General features: G+C 36.6%; 1 protein-coding gene across 21 annotated transcripts in view; it reads right to left on the reverse strand.

The window, feature by feature from the left end:
- Positions 1-22,312, reverse strand: part of GPHN (gephyrin) — a 271,793-nt gene that overhangs the window by 153,465 nt on the left and 96,016 nt on the right. For all 21 annotated transcript variants that reach the window (XM_059849766.1, XM_059849764.1, XM_059849761.1 and 18 more), the window contains one exon: positions 6,360-6,417. In XM_059849766.1, the coding sequence (XP_059705749.1) occupies positions 6,360-6,417 (58 nt within the window). The remainder of the gene's footprint in view (positions 1-6,359; positions 6,418-22,312) is intronic.

Consider the following 22,312-nt stretch of genomic DNA (forward strand, 5'->3'; position numbering starts at 1 on the left):
GCAAAAGTCGCATGGAGAGCAGTCACGTCCTCCAAGCAAAAGCAGTCTCAAACCTATCAGAGCAGAAACAATCCAAAAGTCAAAACTGATATTCACAACTACTAATGGCTTCATAGGTGGGAAAAAAAAAAATCCCACAACAGAAAAGGCCTTCTTATGAAACACTCATATTTCACTGGTGTGAGACTGTGCCTGGACCAGTCAGGCTTGCACAGCCATGCTTGGCACCAAAAGCCTAGAGTCAGAACCCAATGTAATACAGACTGCACTTTCCAGAAAAAGGGGAAAAATCAGTTTTAGACAAAATAAAACATAGATCAACAAAGGGCTCATGAGAAGAAAAAATGACATAATACAATAGATAAGGAAATCACAGTCTAGGAGCAACACAATATGATTCAATATAATATAAATAATCAGCTGTGGACTAGAACTACAAGAGTGAAGCACAAATGCATGGCCATTATTAATACTGCAGGGATTGCAAATCTCTAGCTTGTAGCACAAATGCATACATGTGGACAAAAAATTAAAGGAAAGTAAGTTTTTATTTTACATAAAGTTTTGGACAATTTTGTCACATAATCCCACACAAAACTTTAGTTCTCTCTCGCATGGAAACAACATCTGTAACAACAGATTAATTATCAAGGATTAATACAGCAAGTAAAAACTTAGTTTTTTGTCATCTAAACAATGATGTGGCTTGAAAAAGAACACTAGTCAGTGATTGACTCTGCTAATTCAGAATTTGGAAATTAACTCAGGAAGAAATCTGTGTGTACATCAGCTGAAATTTGATTACAGGAAAATACGATGAGTTAAAGTTGTTTTAGCTTAACATATCCCACTTCTCAATTGTCCCAGTTAGATTCATGTCCATAAGAAAGTCTCCTCCACGAAAATCCGAGAAGCAAGTAGGAAAACCAAATCTGCAAGTTTATCAGGGATTTCATACACTAAGTTGACATCTCAGTGTCAATTTTTTGTTACTGGTTAGGACGTTTGCAAAAGGTTTTACAAACTTTACCTAGATGCAGGAGTATAATTAAACTGTTTACTGGATGGTCAGACTATGAGTGCATGTTAAGAGAGGTAGAAGACAAGCCCTCAGTTTTAGTCAACACACATAACTAGCAATCTAATGGAATGACATGTGACATGACTGTCACATATACCTATAGAAATATTACCACATATACCCTTTAAATCTTTTTAAACTTGTATCTGTAAGCTTTAGAGTCTATGGAGATGCTACTTGTTAATACCCACTAGACATTCAATGGATAATACCCTTTTATGTCATGCTTAGTAAGAGATCTTGTGCTGTGAGTTAGTAATTATAATTTGAGACACAGAAGGAGGAAAACACGGGCAGAAAAACTGAGAACCAGACTTGTCATTCCTGCAAGGTAAATAGCAAAGTTTCTTGGTGCTTTAGGATTAGTGGGAGTACACACTTCAAACAGCTTGAGCCTCTTCAAAAAACTTATTCTGAGTGGGCAAACCTTTTTGTTTGTGCTGGATCCAAACTGATATAGGAGCAATAATCTCAATATTGTCATCCAATTCTGACGCCTCTCATCATAAACTTTGAAGAAACATTTTGTGAAGCGCTTGGCCAGCGCTGATACACTTGGCAGGTGAATATCCATAGAGTGATGAAGTAAATCAGACCCAGGACTTAACCTCCTAGGCAAAACTGGGATGAGAGCATACCTCCTTGTTCATGTAAAGCAGGGCTGATTCTGCAGAAGATGCAAAAAATATTTAAACACTGGCCTACTCTCCAGTATGGAAACACAAACCCAGTTTTGGGACATCTAAATATTTTCAGGCACAACCCTGTTCTTGTGGACTACCCACCACAGTAGTTACAAGTACTTTTCTATTGTACTTTTTTTTTTTTTAATATGGGAGTACAAACTGGCATTTGCTGACAAATTGCTACTTATTTTTGCCACATGTTGATAAGTATGAAAATGCTTTGATAATGATCGAGGCCATCATCTCTTGGCTGCTGACAAAGTTTGTGTGAGTTTCATCAGCTACTCTTCTCAGCAAAAAAACAGATTCTGGGATACAGCATTATGTAGGTATATGACACCACAAAGTTGGCAAACCAAATGATTTCTGAGAACATTTTGGAATAGACTAATTTTAATTGTAATCCTATCAAAGCTGCCCCTATTTTTGATGGCAGGGAGTACAGCTTTGCTCTGAAATACATCTCGCTGACACTGAAATCAGCTTCCTTTGTTTCTAAGATGTTCCTAAAAATGACTGTGTGGAAAAGTGAAATCTTTTCAATTCCTAAGTCATATAGGGCAACTGACCTCTCAAGAAGACACAGCACTCACCATTTCCTTTCTGGCTACTTCACTCTCCCCCATAGTTTTTATCATTATTCACTCCTGGATCATTATCACTGGAGTCTATCTTCTCAAAGGCTGAAGACAATCTAAGACTGTGCTCAGCTGTGCATAAAAATTTTCATATACTAAACTATTAAATTAACACATACTCCTAAAGAAAAAAAGAGAGCTATCCTACCATTATTCAGGGAAAAATGCCTGTAGTCCTAAATGCAGCCTGGAATACTTTATGCATAAATGTTTTCATTAAAATAGTATCTACAGAAGAATTATGAGTGCTCCTTGAGGAGCATAAAGTGTGTGTCTGTGTGAAAGGGTGGTTCACAGAATTAAAAACCCACTCCCATCTTGCTCCAGAACTGCTTTACATCTAAATTTACAATTTATAACCAGTACTAACAAAATATTTCTAACAAGATTTCTTAAAACTAACTACCACAGGAGGCAACCACTTAACTTTATTCCCTACACTGGAATATCTGTCTCATGCCACAAATATAGGAATGAAATGTTCTGGCAATGTCTTTCTTGTGCATATTACTTTCATGAATTAAGGACCTGCTACAAAACCCATTTCTGGTCTTGAGATGAGATGCATGATATGTCTACATGAAAAGTATATACGAAAGCACATAGATGCAACACAAAGCAATTAAATTTCTTTCTGCTCTTGACTTGCAAATCCTAGCAAAACAAGTTGGGTTTTTTTTAGGAGTCTGTTAAGGAGTGTTTTTCTCATTCACTGAGTCTTCTTCTATAATAACCACCCTTCATCATACCTTATATTTCCTTTACAATGGCAAAATGTGGAAATCAAAAAGGCCATATCTCATGGTACTATAAACCATAAGGCATAAGATGAAACTGTTGACATAAATCTATAGGCAAATCACATAAACTTTCCCTAATCTGTAATAGTCATAAATTGCTCTTTATTCTTGAGACAGTCTCCATGTTGTTCATCAAAACCAGTGTTGCCTGACAGGCTCACCAGGCCCCTTGCACACAAAATAATTTGGCTTGGAAGATCTTTCCTTAAGCACATTCTATTACAGTGGGTGGGTGAGGAACAAGGCTGAAATCTGACAATGCTTTTTTGACAGTTTGAAAAGCTTCCCGCTTACAGGATGAATATTCTGATGAGAATAGAAGTCTAGAGGAAGTTGAAACAATGACACTTTCTCAGGAATGTGCTGCAGTTTCTATATTTACTGTCTTCATCAGTTCTGGAAGTATTTTAAAACCAGCAGGTACTGAAAATGAAGTGACATTGCTTTAACTGGTGTGGAAGAATGACAGGAATGCAAATGGTAGTACATCCATTTACATCCTGAAAGCTTCTTTTATTGAAGTGGATCATGTGCTAGAGGACATAGCTACCTTCTAGAAGATTTTTCGGGGGGAAATCTGAGATGGTATCTAGGTAAAGCTACCTGTTGAGTGCTCTCACTTTGGGAACCTCACTTTTGTCACCTACCTGTGACAAAAATCGAGGGAAGGTAGGTTTCAAGACACTTTGTTTCAGACTGATACAGGTGGTGTGGAACTGTAGTGGTGATGGGCTCCACACAATCCTTCCTAACCTTGGTATGGTCATGAGATTAGTTAGGGTACACGTTATCACTTCTGCCATAAGTACTCCTCATTCATATGCCTGCAATAGTGTTCCACCCAAGATGAATTACATAAATTAACAAAATCAATACACTGGTTTTCCTCAGAAGCTATTTTGAGCTGCAAAAGAGGTTAATCTGCCATCTTTCCTAGAACACATGCAAACACTAAGAGTCTTATTTATTTGTCAAAATAGCTACTGCTCTCTGTCTGATGAAGTTCCTCCTTTTCCATTTAAGAAAGCAGTTTATTTTTTAAGGACTATCAGAAAACATGAAAATACAACTTGCATAAATATAATTCAACAATCCATCAAGTTAAACAGATTTTAAAAGTGAAGCCATTATTTTTGCCTATAACATCAAATTAGCTTCCTTAGTATTTCATGTTTAAATAGGGGAGAGATAGTTGTGAAGCAAAATAGCTGAATTAAGGTGCATGGAAGAAGATTCTGTTCTCCCTAGAAGCAAAATTCCGGTAAGCTGATTTGCCTTCTATTTTCTCCTCCTTTTTCTACCAAATCAGCTAGGAGAGCCTTTTAGATGTTAAAACTACCTCCTACAATTACTGCAAGAACACTCCCTCTCACTGTTTACCAGCTGCTATTCAGAATACATATGGACAAAATACATATGGACAAAAAAATACTTTTTGATATCCAACATATATTTGTCTGTCTTGATGTCTTCCAGTAGTGCACTGTTTAATATAAATAACATATATTGCAGTTTGAGAAATTCAACCATTTAAGGTGTGGGAAGTGGCCTGGCTTCCAATACAACCTCAAAACCCCACTACCTGAACAAGACAGGACAGCTACCAGAAAGAAGTAAAGGGAAGGATTCTTCCCCAGCACTTTAAATAGCTCTGACTTGGAACAATGAAATCCTCTTCCACACTTAGATCCTGGCACAACTGAGACTAATGAGTAACCCATCCTTTGATGCTTCCCAGGATCTCAAGCACTTAAACACCAGCTAAATAAGAAAAGGCTGAAAATTCAGAACAGTTCTCCTAGGCAGGTGAAGATTCCTATGACTACTAATCTAGCAGTAAGTTCCTAAAAGTAAAATTATTTCTTTCTCCCAACATTCAATTTTTCTTTGTCCACTGAACTCAGTTTAGTACGAAGAAGCCAGAAATATCAGCTTTCTTCATCTTCAACATTAACAAAATATCAGTGGTATTGGTTTTCTTATATTAAAGTAAAAAGATTGTGGTTTAGGGTTTTTGTAATTTTTTAAATAGTTTTGGAGCAGTTCTCTAAACATCATGAAAATACTACTATTTAATTTTGAAAGCCTTCTTTCTTTCTTTTATTCCAAGACCAAAGTCTGCATAGTGGATCTATCCAGTAATAAATCATGCTTCCCTTAATAAAATTCAGGATAGAGAAGTCCATGAATCTTAGATTACAAAAATAAATTTTGATCATGATGGTGTGATAACTTTGACTGATGCAGATACTGCACAGCGACTGCCTGTGACTTGCTTGCAGTGGGTTTGATACTAATTGAAGAGGAATAAATTCTCACCATTTGCACACTGCAAAGTCATGTCTACATCAGACATTATACAGTCACTTCCCTTCACAAGATTTTACAAATATTCTTAATTCTCTTTGCACAGCTGAAAACGAGTCTGTGAAACAGCACAGTATAAGCACTCACAATGAGCAAGCAACATGTCAGACTGACCTACTAACAACCAAATGAGGAATCAGCTACACAAACTCTGCTATCAGATCCAGGCCAAAATCCCCGCCAGTGCCCAACTTTCATTCCACTGAAAAATAAAACTGACACAAATTGCTGAAGCACGTTTCAGGAGGGGACTTGGCTAAAATGAGTTTTGCTACAATGCACATTACTTTGAAAATAAACTTCAGTATTTATTGCTATCACTACTCAAAAACAAAGAGTTTATAACAATTTTTTGAGCTTACACCAATTTTTTACTTCGTACTATCCCCTTCATAAGACAGGCAATATTGAAAATATGGATGTGCTTTAGATCTCAAAAGCAGAAGGACGCTTTATAAATTTTTTGTTATGAAACTATAACTCAGTGCTCATCATAGTCCTCCATCCACCTTCAGGTAGCAAAACAGAAAAAGGTTGAATTACACAGGTTTCTGGCATCAAACAAATCCTGCTGTTGTCAGCTTAAGCTGAAGGTAAACTGTATTTGTAAAAATAACTAAAATTCTGTTTTAGATACAGAAATATGGATCCAATAATTTTACTTAAGACACTTTCCTCTCTCCCCTATGATACACTTCAAAGCAAGGAATAACGTGGCTTTTTAATATAACATTTCTGTAATTTTCCAAAGAAAGAAAGTCAGTGTTGAAAAGCAGTAATACTGTACCTTGATTTCTTCTATTTCATCTGGCACTATCTTGTATGCAGATATAGTCCCACCCAACCTGAAATCAGGAAAAAAAAAAAGTTCTCAAAATCAGTAACAGAAAATAGAGTTTGTTTATAGTCTTATGACTTGTTCCAAAACACCATATTCCTTCTACCAATTTAGAGGTAAAACCCAGCAAGTCCCAAATCAAATGCAAAAAACTCCCTTTCTTTATCCAACAAAAAATGCGTGTGTGATTAACATAAATACTAGAAACAAGGTATCCATCACCTTAACAATTAAGTCAGCCAAGCAAAATTATCACCATTAGGATGGTATTTTTTATATTAATGGCAATCATCATACCCTATGATTTCTTGTTCATTGTCTAAGGCACATGGATGAGTTTAAGTATTTGAAGACTGAAGCACTTTGTGCAATTTCACTATGCTGCTACACAGTCTGAAATGCATCCAAATACAATTCTAGAAATTGAATTTTTTAAATTAAATGTGCACGTACAGACATCACAAATCACACAGACTCTACAACCCCCATGTTTGAAAAATCTCTGCAGTTAATGATTGGTAATAAAAAGTGGGTGATAGGTAATAGCTGGCATCGACACAGAAAAAATAGAGTTTTGTCCTACGGAACTCCTGAAAAGTCCTACAGAACTCACTGAAATTACTTTTTGAAATGCTGCAAAAATCCTGGTAAAGAACAGTTCACATACTGAAGATGTATGAATAGCATGTACTAGAAATGGTGGTTATTATTACATTTTGCCCAGAGACATGCAGACATGGCTTCTCTTATTTCATGAAGCAGCCTCATCGATGGTGACAATTCAGACCTAAAAATATAAGTGCACTAATGACCTCCTGCTGGCTCTATACAGCAATACTACCCATTTTCTGGATCCTACAAAAATGGAAGTTACATAAGAAACTGTTTTTTGTAAACCAGTAGACACCTATCAAATGTGCATTGAATTATCTCCCTATTATTGGAATTTTTCTAATTGTCATCATTTCTACACAGATGCATTTTCTTATATCTTGAAATTATTATAAATATTGTTTAGTCAAGTGAAAAAGAGGAGACTAACAGAAAATACATGAAGATTTTCCACGTAAGTCCTGCCTTTCCATACTTCTCTTGTAAATGAACTGTTTGAAGGTTTTACACGGAGGATGAAGTGTGCACAGGATAAGTCTGAAGTCCATCACTGCTCCAGGTAACATCAGCTGTGATTTCCAAGGTAGGGGCAGGGCTACATGCAAATCCACCATGGACAATTTCCTCTGCAACTTCCATTGCTGCCATTCATTAAGTGAGCTTAAAGTTGGAGAGAACTGAAACTTTTTTTGCCAGTGCAAGTACAAACATGAACTTTTATTTATCATGACTTTTGTTCAACTGGTGCTTCTAGGGACAGCTACAAGAAATTGGCTTTAGCATCCCAACGAAGGATTTCTTTGTCAAACCACGAAAAGCAGTGGGCTCAGGTGGCACGTTGACATTGCACCTGACCAGTCCCACAGCTACTGGAATGAGGTCCAGAAGAAAGAAACTTTTATGTGCTTCCTTGAGATCCATTCCTGGCTGCACTTTGGAGTATCCCAAAAATCACTGACTTTCTCTCTTCTAGCAGAAGTAGAATACAGAACCTCTACTGCCAGCACTCTGGCAATATGGAATTCCACCTGGCACATTGCTTTATTGGCCACCCTTGGCACAACTATTTAGAACTTGCTTGGAATATCAGAAAAAAAAAATCAAAATAATTGACTCAGTAAACTCATCTGACTCACACCATTAATTAGCATCACTATGCAAATAATTCTGCAAAGTTTTGTGTTAAGAATTTAACCAACTCTGAATCTGCCAAGTTGCAGCTCAAATGGTACCACTCTTAAAAACTGTCAGCTACCACATTTCCACATTTTTGAAAGAGAAAGACATATTAAAAATTATGTTACTGTTTAAATAAACAATCTCTCACTGATAGCTCCAGCTCACACATCTCTTAGTCCATTTGGAGTCCTACACTGACATCTTTATCTTAAAAATCCAGTCTACAAACATAAACAATAACAAATTTGAAGCGGAAAGAGAATCAGAGAACATTAATATACAATTTTATCAATGCCTCAGATTTGCAATGAAGTTTTTAAGGAAGTCTACACTCTCTTCATTTCAGAACATTAGATTTCAGTCAATCTTATAACTTCTGAAAGAGATTCACCACTGCAGATTGTAGTAGCAGATTTAACTGGCAAAAGACATAAAAAAGACATTTCACTTTGTATATAAAGTTTGTCTGCGAGTTTCACAGAAGTTTAAAGGCATCTCACACACTGGGAGGATGCAGCTAACACAGACACATCATTATTAAAAATCTCCAGCAGTCAGTTAAGTCTGAAGTTTAAGGGACTGGACAACATCACACACACAAGTAACAGAGAAAATCAAAAACATTGTGATGATTGCTAAGAAAAACCAGCAAAATCAAGGTAAATCGAAAATCAATGCAATAATGGATATGTCCAGCTTGAGAAAATGTTCAATTTCAAGTGTTTCTCTGAATTACATTTAAGTGTAACCATCAATTGTGGCCTGTCTGGAAGCTTACTTGTCATTGATTTGATTACTGATATCTGAAAGGAGAAAAGACAATGATAAACAGGAGATTTCAGCTATAGGATGATACAGAGACCATGATAGAGGGCTTGCACGTGGCATATTTTTTCATTTTGTTGTGAAAAATCTCTCTCTGCAGGTTGTTTTTTTTTTTTAGAATATTTTATGGTACCATTCTTAATCACAATTAAGAATCAATTCTTAATCACACAGTTTCAAGAAGTAACTGTGATCAGAAGAGCAAAGGATCAGCTAGCCTGAGTGAGTATACATTAACTACAATGGGCTTTGAATGTTAAAATATAATGCAGCAAAGAACACATTAGAATGGCCAGAATTCAGATCACTCAGGATGCAAGTTTTGTGCAGAGTCACTCTTCATCTTTCACGTATTTTACTTTTTAAACAGATTTTATTACTCTGCCCTCCATTTGAGTGACTCAACATCCAGCATCCTCCAACAGAAATGGCATTTTGTCTCTGATAATACACATCCAACCAAGAGCAAAGCTAAATACACAGCCAGCTACTTCCAGTACACTGAAGAGATGGTCCCAAACTTCACCCAGAAAAACCTAAGGTGCAAAGTCTTTCTCTCCCAAACTGCAGTAATTTCACACTATAGCAAGACACACTATTTAACAGTGAAATTATTTTAAATACTAGTTACCTTTAATGTTTCACTTGGATATGTGAGAGATAATCTCAAACATACCAGAATTTGTATGCAAATTTTGATGGACATGAATCTTATCAGCTCTGCATCATACCTTGAATGTAATGCAGAGAGCCCAATTCTCTAATCTCTTTGCAAAAGAGAAATGAAATTATTCCTAGATGTAGAAATAGGAGCTGACACAATAATAATGAAAATGCATATCTTACACTGGGCTAAACTGGCGAAGGTGTTTGAGGCAAGGATCAGGAAAGATAAGATAGAAATTCCATAAAAATAATCAGGGAATAATAAATATAATTATTTTAACAAAGGTTTTAAAACAAATAGAAATGTAGTGTCTTTTTCATCTTTACAGACTGGGCTTGCAAAAGTTCACAAAAAGGATTCAGGAGAACAACAAGGTTGCTATAGCAACCTAAGAAATTAGCAAAATACAGGAAATAAACGGAACTAAGGCCAACACAGTCGTATTGCAACAGATGGATGCTTTACTATTTCACAAATTAGAGCTGAACATCAGAGAAGAGAGAAAACTACATCCAAGTTAAGGAAAGCTGAAAAGCAGGAAGAACTGTGCTCAAATGGAGGTAAGAAACCACGAACCACAGCTCAAACGAAAAGTAAACTCATGACAAAACTAAAAGAGAAATAAATTTTCACTGTTACATTAATAAATTTACTCTGTTACATTATTTTAACAAGCTGACCTGTTTGCTATTTGTGTAACTTCCCAAACAGTGCAAGCTGAACTTCTGGCTGATTTTCCCACGTGCCCCTCTACATATCCACGCTGGGACGGTCTCACTGGAGCGTTATTGCAGAGGAATGCTGGAGTATTATTCCATTTTGTGCAAGACACCTGTGCACTTGGACTGAATCCATACAGGTCAGCTTTTATAATTTGAATTCTGACCAAAGTTATGAACAAAATCTTTATATACAGTTCCACGTTAAGGGACTGCCATAAGAAGTTGAGCTATTGATTCATCTGTTAACTTAATAAATGAGTCACACCGAATGCAATGAAGTAAATTTTCTAAAAATAGCTTGTAGCCAGCTTGGCTGCTGTCATCTGCTGAATTTCTCCAACGCCACTTTAATTAACATTAATCTTTCTTCAGATAGATCACTGTCTAAACAATATCAAGTTGTCACTAAGCCTCCCAGTGAAACTCTCCTTCATCTTTTAATGAAAGTAAAAATCAAAATCCTCCACTTGGCTTTTTTTTCTAGAACCATCTCACAAATATATTTGTTACCTGCCATCAGGATATTCTGTCCTTTGACTGATTTATAAACTAAGTAGATTATTCAAGAGAGACTGCTCTTGGGAGCAGATCAAATGCCTGGGAGCCAGACAGGCTATTTCTAACTCTATGAGCATGCTCATTTAATCACAGGCTGCTGGATGAATACTTGCTACAATACTTCTCCTGCCAGAGCAAACTGACCAAGTCAGCATTCTTAGCCTACTTGTGTGGACTACCTTGATGTTGACCCCCATGATATCAACAAATCAACTGGCCTTGGATCCTCACATCCTCACAAAGTATTCCAAGGACAGAGGTAGCAGGATTTGAAAGCATTTGAAAGCTTTTTTTCTCCACTACTTGCAAGATACATTAAAAGCAGAGAGAGAGCTCCTTTAATTGATAACCAGTTTCTACTGACCTTTGAGAAATTGTTGAAGCACCCTGAGGGAGGTAGTAAGAGGCCTGCTATTCTGGGCTCCCTTCCTACACAACAGAGCACTGGCAGCTACAGCAGGCTGGGCTGCAGCTCCTGTCGCTGGCTGCTGGCCAGCAGAACCGTGCAAAACAGCTTCCAAAGAGCATCCTGCCGGCAGCTTCGCTTACTCCAAGGGATAAACTGTGTGACCAAGAGCCACCCCAGGCTTATTGTTTCTTTTGGGGGCATTGTTATTATTATTACTATTACTATTTGAATGGATTCAATAATTAGATCCTTGAAAACTTACTTCTCTCCTCCCCCAGTCTTTGGCTAACTTCAACATGCTATACAGAAAAACATCACAGAAATCAAATTATTGCAGACATGCCCTCTGTCAGTTCATGTCTCTCATGAACAACAGCTCTGAGATTAAGACATCACTTTACAGGATTCTCCCTCTGCCTCACCACATCCCAAAGATTCCTTGCCCACACAAAAAAAAGAAGGGAGAAGGGATTAACCCAAAAGTTTTTATTCCCTACCATATCATTTTTTTAAGGGTAAAAAGTATACCACATTTTCTGCTGCTTTCAGGCTTTTTTTTCCCCCAAAAAGCAACAAACTACACAAACCCACTATTTTTAAGGAGAAAAGCCATCTTATTTTTCTCTTCCACCCTTCCAAGTTGGTTTGTTGCTTGGTTTTGTTTTTTAATTTTACTATAGAAAAAAGCAAGACTAAGAAGAGGCTAATTTTTCAGACACTTCCGGCAGGAAAATATTATCACCTCAACAGACTAATATTGTAAAAGAATAGAACTAGAACCTTTGTCCTCAACATATGTCAGAAATTAGGGATGAGGTCATATGTAGGTCATTTGGCAATCACAGGACCAGGAGCCACTCTTCCCTTCCAGCAGAATTAATCTGACTTGATTTAACTTAGGGGAGGAAAGTTGGAACAGGTATAAAGTATATGAATCTAAAACACACATCCCTGTGTAGCCATCCAGGCCCATGTGGGCTCAGAGCTTAGTGCAGTTTTCTAGGGGGCAACTTTGCTTTACCTGAGCACATGGGGCACAGCCCTGTAAGACAGCTTGGGGTAACGCTGCTGCCAGCCTGAGACACATCCATGGACACACTGCCTCCTCTTGAAAACGTGAATCAATTTGCTTGCTGCCCAGTAAAGACACAGAATCAGTTTGCTTGCTGCCCAGTAAAGACACACCAGGGGAGCGGGAAGGCACCATCGCCAAAAAGTTTTGGGCTTACAGCACTATCACCCAAAACAAACAAATTGGATTGATTTTTACTAAACAAATTAATTGATAACTGCTCAAAAAGTCCTATCATTAATACTTACATACTCTGTGGCAAGAATTTGAAGCATGCAAATAGCAAATATTTTAATACTTTTGAATACAATGAAATTAAGTATAAAATATGGATATTTATAACATCAGAGTTGTTTTAAAAAAAGATTTTAGCATTTAACTAGTAAATAAATACTTCATCATTTGTAATACACTAATTCCACCAGATTATAGCAACTGAAATGGTCTGAGAATAATGGACTGAATACTAATTCTGCACTTAGGATTTTCATTAGAGATTCAAAATTTTATTTATAATTAAAACTGACTTATAAAGTCTTCCCAAATGCCAGCAGAATCTAAAACCACTCTTGCCATGTGGACCAACAGCAAAAGAGCCCACTTCTGTGCAGGATGCATGCATGTTTATAGTGCAAAGGAATGATTGTACTATGCTCCATCTGATTGGTAATCTAAATATGGAAATCATACATTAAATCAAACAGACAGAAATGTCAGCTAGATTTAAGTAAAAATGTGCTCAGTGACTTTGAAAGTTCCCACCGGGGCATCAGATGCTTGACCAGCCAGCTCATTAAACAACATGAGCAAGATTTGAAATTTCCTGAGAGAAAAAATATGCAGAAGCAGACAAAAATCATTATCACAAAACCAGTAAAATTCTCACCAATCAGACAAAGAAATATATATTTAATATCCATGTTGGGATTTAGTCAGTAGACTGAGGACTCTAAAACGCTGCATAAAAAGAGATATTTATAGTAAATGCCAAGACAATAATGTATGTTGATCTTACTTTGTCCTGTAGGAAATACCATTGTAGGGCAAAGTATGTATTTGCATCTTTTTTCAGCAAGTAGATACCTAAGAGAGATACAGAGCATTTGCATATATATTGCTGGCAATTGCCTGTCAGAAAATCCTCACCTTCCTCAACTGAAAGCAAAAATTTTGGGTGCTGGAGAGTGACCTTTTGCCTAGCTTGGAAGGCAGTGCAAATTAAAGGATTTAGGTGATATAAGGATTGCAATGATCCGCCTGGAAATGAAAGATTTCACTGGTAAATTACCATAGCAGTTTGCAGAAACCTATGCAGGAAAATAAAGCTATTTTTGCTGACACTCCTATCATTGCAGTTGAGCTCTATTTGCTCCCACCCAAATGTAAAAGAGAGACCATCTGAGTCAAACATTAAGAAGATTCTTCCTACGAGAATAAGTTGACCCACAACTAGCAGAAACCATAAAGCTAATTTTTGTAGAAATTAGCATTGTCTACCTCCCCTACAGATTTATCTAACAAAAAATGAATTTTAAAAACATGGCATTTCCCCACAAACCCCTCAGGCTTTTTCCATTTATATGTTGCTCACATTCCACTACAATACTATAATTTTTTCCCAGTAACTTTAGTGCATTTTTTCCTCTTCCATTTTTAGACATGCAAGCATTAAACATGCTTGTGAAGCATGGTCAGACATACAAAGTCCATGTGCCAGTTTATGCCAAGGTTAAAAAAAAAAAGTATTTATTTTAAAGAGAGGAATGTTGACTGAGATACGTAAAACCAGGAAATGGGACCAGCAACAAAGGAACACTTGATGTTGGAGAACAGGCTGGAAGGAATTGCAGACCACAGGCTGAGAAGTGCAGCCACAGTATTTTCTATGACTAGGCAAAAAGACATCCAGAAAATATCTTCATTCCAAAAAGATCAGAAAGAATTGAAGGTGAGAGCAGGATGATTAAAACTTGAAAAGAATAAAATGCGGAGAATGGTCTGATCATTCCAGAGTCTAGACCAAATTTTTTCTTTACAATTTAAATCACAGGGCTTATGGACAACCACCAGAACCTTCAAATTACTTGCTTAAAAAAAACCAACTTAGTCCTACAATACTGAAATGACAAGAATGAGAGAGGAGTCTCAGAGACAAGCAGCATCCAGAAAGGCTAATAAACTTGTTCACACAATACTTCTCCTTCTGGAAGCTCTAACACCTTACTTTGCTCCACTACACTTCTGAGAGATGTTAACTATGAGTGTGATCCAGCATATAACTAGTGGCAGTCTTGTTATATCTATATTTCTCCATGCAGTTAAATTCAAAAGTAGAATTTGCAGGTTTTCTTTTTCCTTCATACACTAGTGTGCACACATATATATACATATATTGACCTGTGTGGCCTAAAAGAGTGAATTAAATTCTGTTTAAAATAGTAATCCAACTCAAGGGGAGTTTTCTTAGTGTATGCTCTGTGCTGGGAACGTGAAAAGTAAAAAGAAAAATCTGTTTAGCCACAGAACAGAGTCACAGGAAGAAAACAACACCACATTTGATCTGTCTTCATACCTAGAAGTAACTTTCTATAGACAAATAGTATTACTGACAATGCTGCAAGTGAGATTTTATTGCATGTCTCACACAATTCTCTCCATTCCACATAACTTGCAGTTACTTCTGACATCGTCATCATCCATATTTTACAGTTGCTTATAAAATATCTGTACAGTTCAAACTCAAGAAAAGCACTTCCTTGTTATTCATATTGGCTGTGGGTTTTTGGAACTAATTTTTGTTTTCTGTAGTTGTCACTCCCTTTTTCTTTGCATCTGATCATTTAAATGTCAACAAAAAGTTTATAGATGAATTTGAAAAGCACTTGTCTCTGCTATTCATGCCACAACATATTACAACCTGACTCTTTCATTATTCAGAAACATGGGAGGCTGGGGACATGTGGATCTTTGACAACTTAAGAAGGCTTTGATTAAATGCATTCATGCATTTTGTTCCATTCAGGTCCTAAAAATAATTTCTACTTTTAATTTTTAAATAGCTTGCACAAACATAACCCATTGGCAAAATGTAACTACTTACTCCTCCTTACTTGCAAACTTTAATTTACCTTTAAGTCCCTAACAGCTATGTTCTCCTTCCATCTATTCTGTGCAATGTTCTCTTAAAAGCAAAAATAACAGTTAGGTAGGACAACCCCCTCTGGTTCCATCTTCCGAAGCCCTTCTCTCTTTTTATTGCTCCCCCTATAAACATGACTTCAGGAGGAGACTGCAAGGCTACTGAGTACACCAGAGCACTTACTATCACATTCCTGTGGGTGACAGTGACATGCCCCATAACTTCAACATGCCTCCAGCAATTCCTGAGCTGAAGAACGTGGATAAGGCAGAGACTCATCTCTTCCTCACTTTCTGCCCCAACACAGGAGTGAAAACAGATAAAGTGAATCCTGGATCCTACATTTCTGCAAAATAAGTAACTTCCTTCAGCACTGGCATGTTTATTCCATGTCAGGGAGGCCTGGTAAACTTGTCTAGACAAATATAGCAAAAGTGAAAGGAGTTGGGTATCTTATCCAAAGTGAAGATTTAGTCTAGACGTCTCTGCCACTTATCAGTGTATTGAGAAATTATAACCCCACAGAGGTTTAAGAGCAAAAAAATTAAAGCAGTAGGGATCTTTCATTTGCCAGAACATCTGTGTTGGTCTCCCTTTTCTCACAATCAATTTCATGTATCTGGAGAATAGTCTTGAAAAATGCTCGACTGCAATTCTACCAGCAAGTGCCACACAGAGCTTAGAGGTGTTCCTAGCTGTCTGAAACAGCCTCTATGTAAACTGTGATCACAGAATCACATGGGAAAAGATGAAGCACCGTGGATTTTGCTTAGACTGTACACACAGAACCACATTATATTAATTGAAAGGCTGAATTCCTGACTAGCAATGAGCAAATGACTAAGGTGACCAAAACTAACATTGCTAATACCTCCCACAGTACTTACTGATCCCAGGGCAGAAAGGAGATGAAAGATGGTTAGGGCAAACTGGGAGTGAGGACAGCACAGTGCATGCATGACCCTCATGGATAATGATATAAAAGACAAATACATGAGGTTTGTGTACAGGGAGAGCTGGGCTTTATGAATAAACCACTGTAAGAAACTGCAATGTTTCTTGCCAAATCACAATTTACTATTTTACTCCAAAGAAGTAATTATTATTATGAAACCTGCCTTTTCCTTCCGGAACTAGCAAGAAACACCCTCACTCTTTAGACAGTAACTGTAATAACCAAAAAAAGCTAGTTACAAAAGCCCAGAAATAAACTCATTTCAGTACAGACTGGGATTAAGTGATACCCAAACTTAGGAACCAAGCTAAACTGCTGCATTGCATTAAGAAAGAACATTCAAAGAACTGATATAAAAAACACTACAGATAATGCCAGTACAATATATTTTAGGACCTTAACCTCTGGTTAAACTGCAAGATCATATTATGCTGGCAATGCCATTCTATAATTGTATCACAAAGTTTTATTCTATTTTGGAATTGCCTTTGTGATCAAAGAGCTTAGAGGTAGGTGGGTGGTGCCATCAGGTCAAGCAATGGAAGAATTTCTTTCATTTAAAACATAAAAGGTAGATCTAAAAAGCTGGTGGAACAAAGACCATTTACAAACTAAAAGAAAACGCCAGATTTTGTATCTTATAAATATTCTCCCTCCCCTCCCTCCAGCAGAATATCATGGGTAGATTCTACTAGGTTATTTTAACATAAACTATATTGTCAGCTATATTTTCATCTAAAACATGTCAGGACAAATAGTGATGCTATCCCTCCACAACAGCAGTCAATGCTTTAGCTCCTATTTCCTCCAGCCACATCACCTGACTTTAAATGCTCACTGATGCATAATGTTACCCTAGATAAGTGTCAAGATACATTTCATTGCTGCAGTGCCTCTATACCTTAAGCTGCTAAGAAGGCATGCTTCTCCAAATTCAGCAGTGTTTTTCAAAGCTGAGAAACACAATTACCCAGTGTACATTTAAGCTGGCTTCATAAATCAGACAATAATTGTAATAAATTGCTTCTTAAAAAAGAAAAGACTTTCCATGCTCTAAAGGTATTTTAGTATGAAAACCAGAATATCCTCTTTCATCTTGCTTAAGGAAAAGTAAATACACAGTAGAAGCATTCCCTCACTGATTCACCTTTGCAAGTCTTATGTAATAATTTGTCCAAAATCCACTCACACCAAATTCAAAACCATTTTTAATGAAAAAATAAAATGTGGGAGAAGCCTTTTACAAATAAAAGAAAGTCAAAATTGAGTACCTAATACCTAAGCATGCCCATTCCAAGGTTACCTTTCTGCCACATCTACTGATTAGCCCATAGTTCAGCCGATCTTTACTCCACACTGGCCAGATCTTTACACTGAAGCACAGTGACTCCATTTGTGCCACATATGCCTTTGCAACAAAAAACTCCACAGGTAGATTTTAAAATTTCTCTTTGAGTTTACATTGATAAATTCATACAGTATTGTGGCATTATTGGCATTTCTACTCTTGCCCCAGCTCAGTTTCATCCTCAGAACTGCACTTGAGCAGTTCATGGGCTAAAACATACATGAGCAAAACACAGAACAAACAAAAAAAAACCAACGAAAATGAAAAACAGAACAAAAGTTTTCTAAGTATTTCCTTTCCCCCAGTCTTTCCACCTTCTAAATTTAGCTGAGTAAGTAGCTATAATACAGAAATACTTCAGGGAGAGCTTGCATATTACTGGAGAATTCTCTTTCACAGAGCAATGCAATCTGTGACACAGTTTTGCATTAAATTGCAATAAAGAATGTATAAGGCACTAGAAGTCTTCTGATTTTACAGTAAATTAAAATAATAACCCTAACTCTGAACAGTTGTTAGTGGCAGATACTTGAATGATGCATCATAATGCAAGCTTGCTACTTGTTTTTTAAAATGTTTACTACCTCTTCTGGCACAATTCTCAGCTTTTATTAACAACTGAACTATTAAACGTAGGAGATGAAGGAAGAAAAAAAAACCCAACCAACCTAAACCTTGGATCCATTTGTTATTTTCAGGGAGCTATACCAGCATCCCACATGAGATCACAGCCAACTCTGTACCACAGTGAAAGTGGCACTGAGCCACAGCTAATAAACCACGCTGAGAGGAAGAGCGTGTTGGCTTGTACTCAGCACTCAGATGTGCTACAGACATCTCTCTTACAACCAGCCAGCTCAGAGTACTCACTCGTCCTTGTTTGTCAAAAGCTACTAACAAGGGAGTAGGTAAATTACATTAATTACATAATTTAAATATAAAATGTATATAATATGTTGCATGTTATAACAGTGTAATTAGAAACAGAGGGTTATTCCATGAGAATGATGCAAAGGAATAGTCCTTAGTAGCAAATCTAACTCATTTATACCCATTTGAGATCTTTCAAATTAAAATTGGGAAAGAGCTACTTAATTTTTCAGTGACTTTTTTCACTTAAATATGTAATGCAATTAACACTAAAATAGCTGTGCATCATAAAATTTTATCAAAATTCCTCAGTGAATGGTTTTATAAACACTTTGACATGAAATCAAATATTCAGTTTTCTGGTTTGCCAGTTTCATTTCATGATCAACCTTTCACTCCTTTTTACTGGCCAAGTACAAAATATTTATTGCTTAATTCATCTGCCTTCCTCTTCCTCATGGACTTGCTTGTGTTTTCTCAGTATTTTTAGCTCCACTTGACCACAGGGCATATCAAATTTAACTTAAGTTATCCCTTCAGTATTTCTCCTTAATTCACACCCACACCCCCCCCAACTCATCCCACTATTAGACTTTTTATTAAATGCAGTACTAAAACAAACACTTGTCTTATTTCATGACATAGCTTTCCTTTTACAAATTAACCAGCAGTTCCATCAGAAAAAGTTTCATTTTCTACTGCCTGAAAACATGATCTGTGAAACAGACTATTTAGAAAGGGTCTTGATTATTAGATTCTGGTGAGAATAATTAATTTTTAGCAATTTTACCAAGACCAGTCTCTTGCCTCTGCTCAGCACAAAACCCCTCAAATCTTAATTTTCCTTTTCTCAAGGCTGAGTAACATACAGTCCATCACTTTCCTGCAGTATCGTTAGATTTTCCTCCTGTAACGAGCTACTGCAGTAGATGGTTTATTTTATCCTGTAAGACTGTTACAAGAGCACCCTCAAAAGAAGGAAAAGAGGCTGCCCTGCTGCTGACCTGAACACAGCATCAACACAGGCTAATGATCAATAACTTCAGTTAGCATTTTCTTCCATGGGTTTCAAAACGAAGCAGCTGTAAAATCTGACCAGTGCAGATGTATTTGAATGTCTTGTTTCATCATTCGCTCTTGCTCCAGAATAATAGAATGTCAAAACATTTTCTGATAAAGTCTCTCTCAAGAGTAGCTTCTGCTGAGATAGAAAGGACATAAACCAGCATGAAGTCCAACTTTGCTGAAGGAAGGGACATAATTTCTGGAAGTAGTCAAATATGTACAAACCTCCTTTTCATAAGGCTATCAGTGGTCTGATCCTTTGCATTACTCAGTATTCCTGTGTCTTAAGAAATGCATACTGCTTTGTGCCACTGTAATTGTAGAAACTACAGATGGCTGCCTCTTTGTGGATATACTTACAGCCACAGTTCTTGTCCAAAAACATTGTTTCAAAACTAGCCCTAATGAGCCTGGATAATTTCTTGTTAATGATTACTGATGTTTCATTTATCTCCTCTTTCTTCTCCAGGGATGCCAACATAATCCTTCTGTAAAATGAATAGAATTACAGAGGACAGGGCAACACAAAAGCTTGCTATTAGGGGTAGCTAATAATCTAAGATTCTAATTTCTGTTAAAAATATTCAGCTAGTGTCCTGTGCAGAAGAACAGAAACAGTACAAAGAAACCATCATTTCATATGCCAAAGTAGCACCACAAATTCATGGTCTTGAGAAGGCTCTGTATATATAGACCACTGCCCTGAAAAGGAAAATCACGGGAGAGACTGACAGAAAGAAAAGATGGGAAGAATGAAGATCCTTATGATAAATAAAGGAACTCTTTATTAATAAGCTCTCATTTGAGAGCTGTTTTTCCACATAACAGAAGGTTCTGGACAGGAACAGTTCTAATTAGTCTGAAGTTAAAGGGTATTAAGACCTTGTTAAAAAGGGAAGCTTAAATCAGCTCTTTGTTGGGTAAAGAAAGTGATTGCTAAAATGACACTGAAACAAATTTTAAGATAAATTATTGCTGCATTAGAGAAATAATAAGAAGAAAGCGTTTCTAAGTACTGCTAACCTTGCACAGATTATTGCAATCCCTTCACAGTAAGTCAGTGTATTAGGCTATGCAGAAATAACCAAGAAGGAAAGCTAATTAAAAGCTAATTAAAAGCTTGGATACTGGTAACAGCGTGTGACTGAAATCAAAAGTTATGACAAAACCTTCCTGGAAAGGTTATTGTTAGTAATATAAGAATACTATCTGACTACTAAAAATAACTTGTGTATATACATGCTGCAGTCATCACTCTGCTCATAATGTTTATTTCCTCATGTACACAATGAAAACAATAGTAGCAAATCAAAGATGATAAAACCCGTGACTGAGGAAAAAAAAATTTCAATCCAATGAAAATTTTATCTTATCTTAGAGGTCTTGAGAATCTTAAACATTCATAAACTGTAAAAAAAATAAGCAAACCCTTTAGTTTAGCATACACAATAAATTAGCTGAAGAGATTAAAAGGCTTAAGAGTACAGATGGCAGGACAAGAGAAACTCCTGAAGGAAGAAAGAAAAAAAACACCCTCCTAAATGTACAACTTATTGCTATCACTGGGGTTTCTGAATAAAACCTTGAGCTGATAATCTCTTTTTCTACTAGATCTGGGGGCAGTTTTGTTTCACATATATATCTTGAAAATGTTCTGCTCAACCATGCAGGCTGAAGCAGACACACTTCTCAAAGGTGTTTGAGACAGGCAAAAAGGGGAGATGTTTGCTCAATTTTGACTTTTTAAAAACACACTGCCCAAAATACTTAAAAAATATAAAACTGAATTTTTTGCATATATGCAAAATATTGGCACTAAAAATATAAAATTGCTCTGAAAACTCCCACTCTTTATAAGCTCATCTGTTATTAATGTCTGTGTAATCATTAGCAAATAATGAAGTACACAGAAATACACCACCTCTTTGAACACAAACATTATCTTTAAATCTTACTCAGCTTTTGGTCACAAATTCATTCCTTGAGGATGTATTTTTAAGGTTGCTAGCTTTTAAAAAGACAATACAGAGCATACTGTTAAAAACATGAATCAGTCTGTGAAGTGTGTTGCTTCATCCCCTCATAGGCAGAATTGCCCTTGAAAAGCTATTTGCCTAAGGCTCAGGGCAAGCAGCATTCCTTCTTAGGCCAGGGAGAAGTAGCTAAAAAAACCTAAAATAACTGGATTTCTTTGCATTTTCCTGGCAAATGTTTAGAAGGAATTCAATGCTGAAAGATTCTGAAAAAAGTGCTTTTAAAAGTAAACTGTAGTAAAAGAATAAAGTCTGAACACAGTAAACTTCTTATAAACTTAAAATGCTTTCTTGTAACTCTACTCATGTCAGTTTTGAAAGTAAAGATTCTGAGAGCCATTTTAGATGGATTTTGGGTAAGGGTAGTTATTGTAGCTTGTGGAAATAAAATTTTGCACTTATACACAAAAAACCAAGATGATCCACCTGTGTATGGGGAAGATTGGAT

The sequence above is a fragment of the Haemorhous mexicanus genome, chromosome 6, assembly GCF_027477595.1.
Source record: "Haemorhous mexicanus isolate bHaeMex1 chromosome 6, bHaeMex1.pri, whole genome shotgun sequence".
Lineage (NCBI taxonomy): Eukaryota > Metazoa > Chordata > Aves > Passeriformes > Fringillidae > Haemorhous > Haemorhous mexicanus.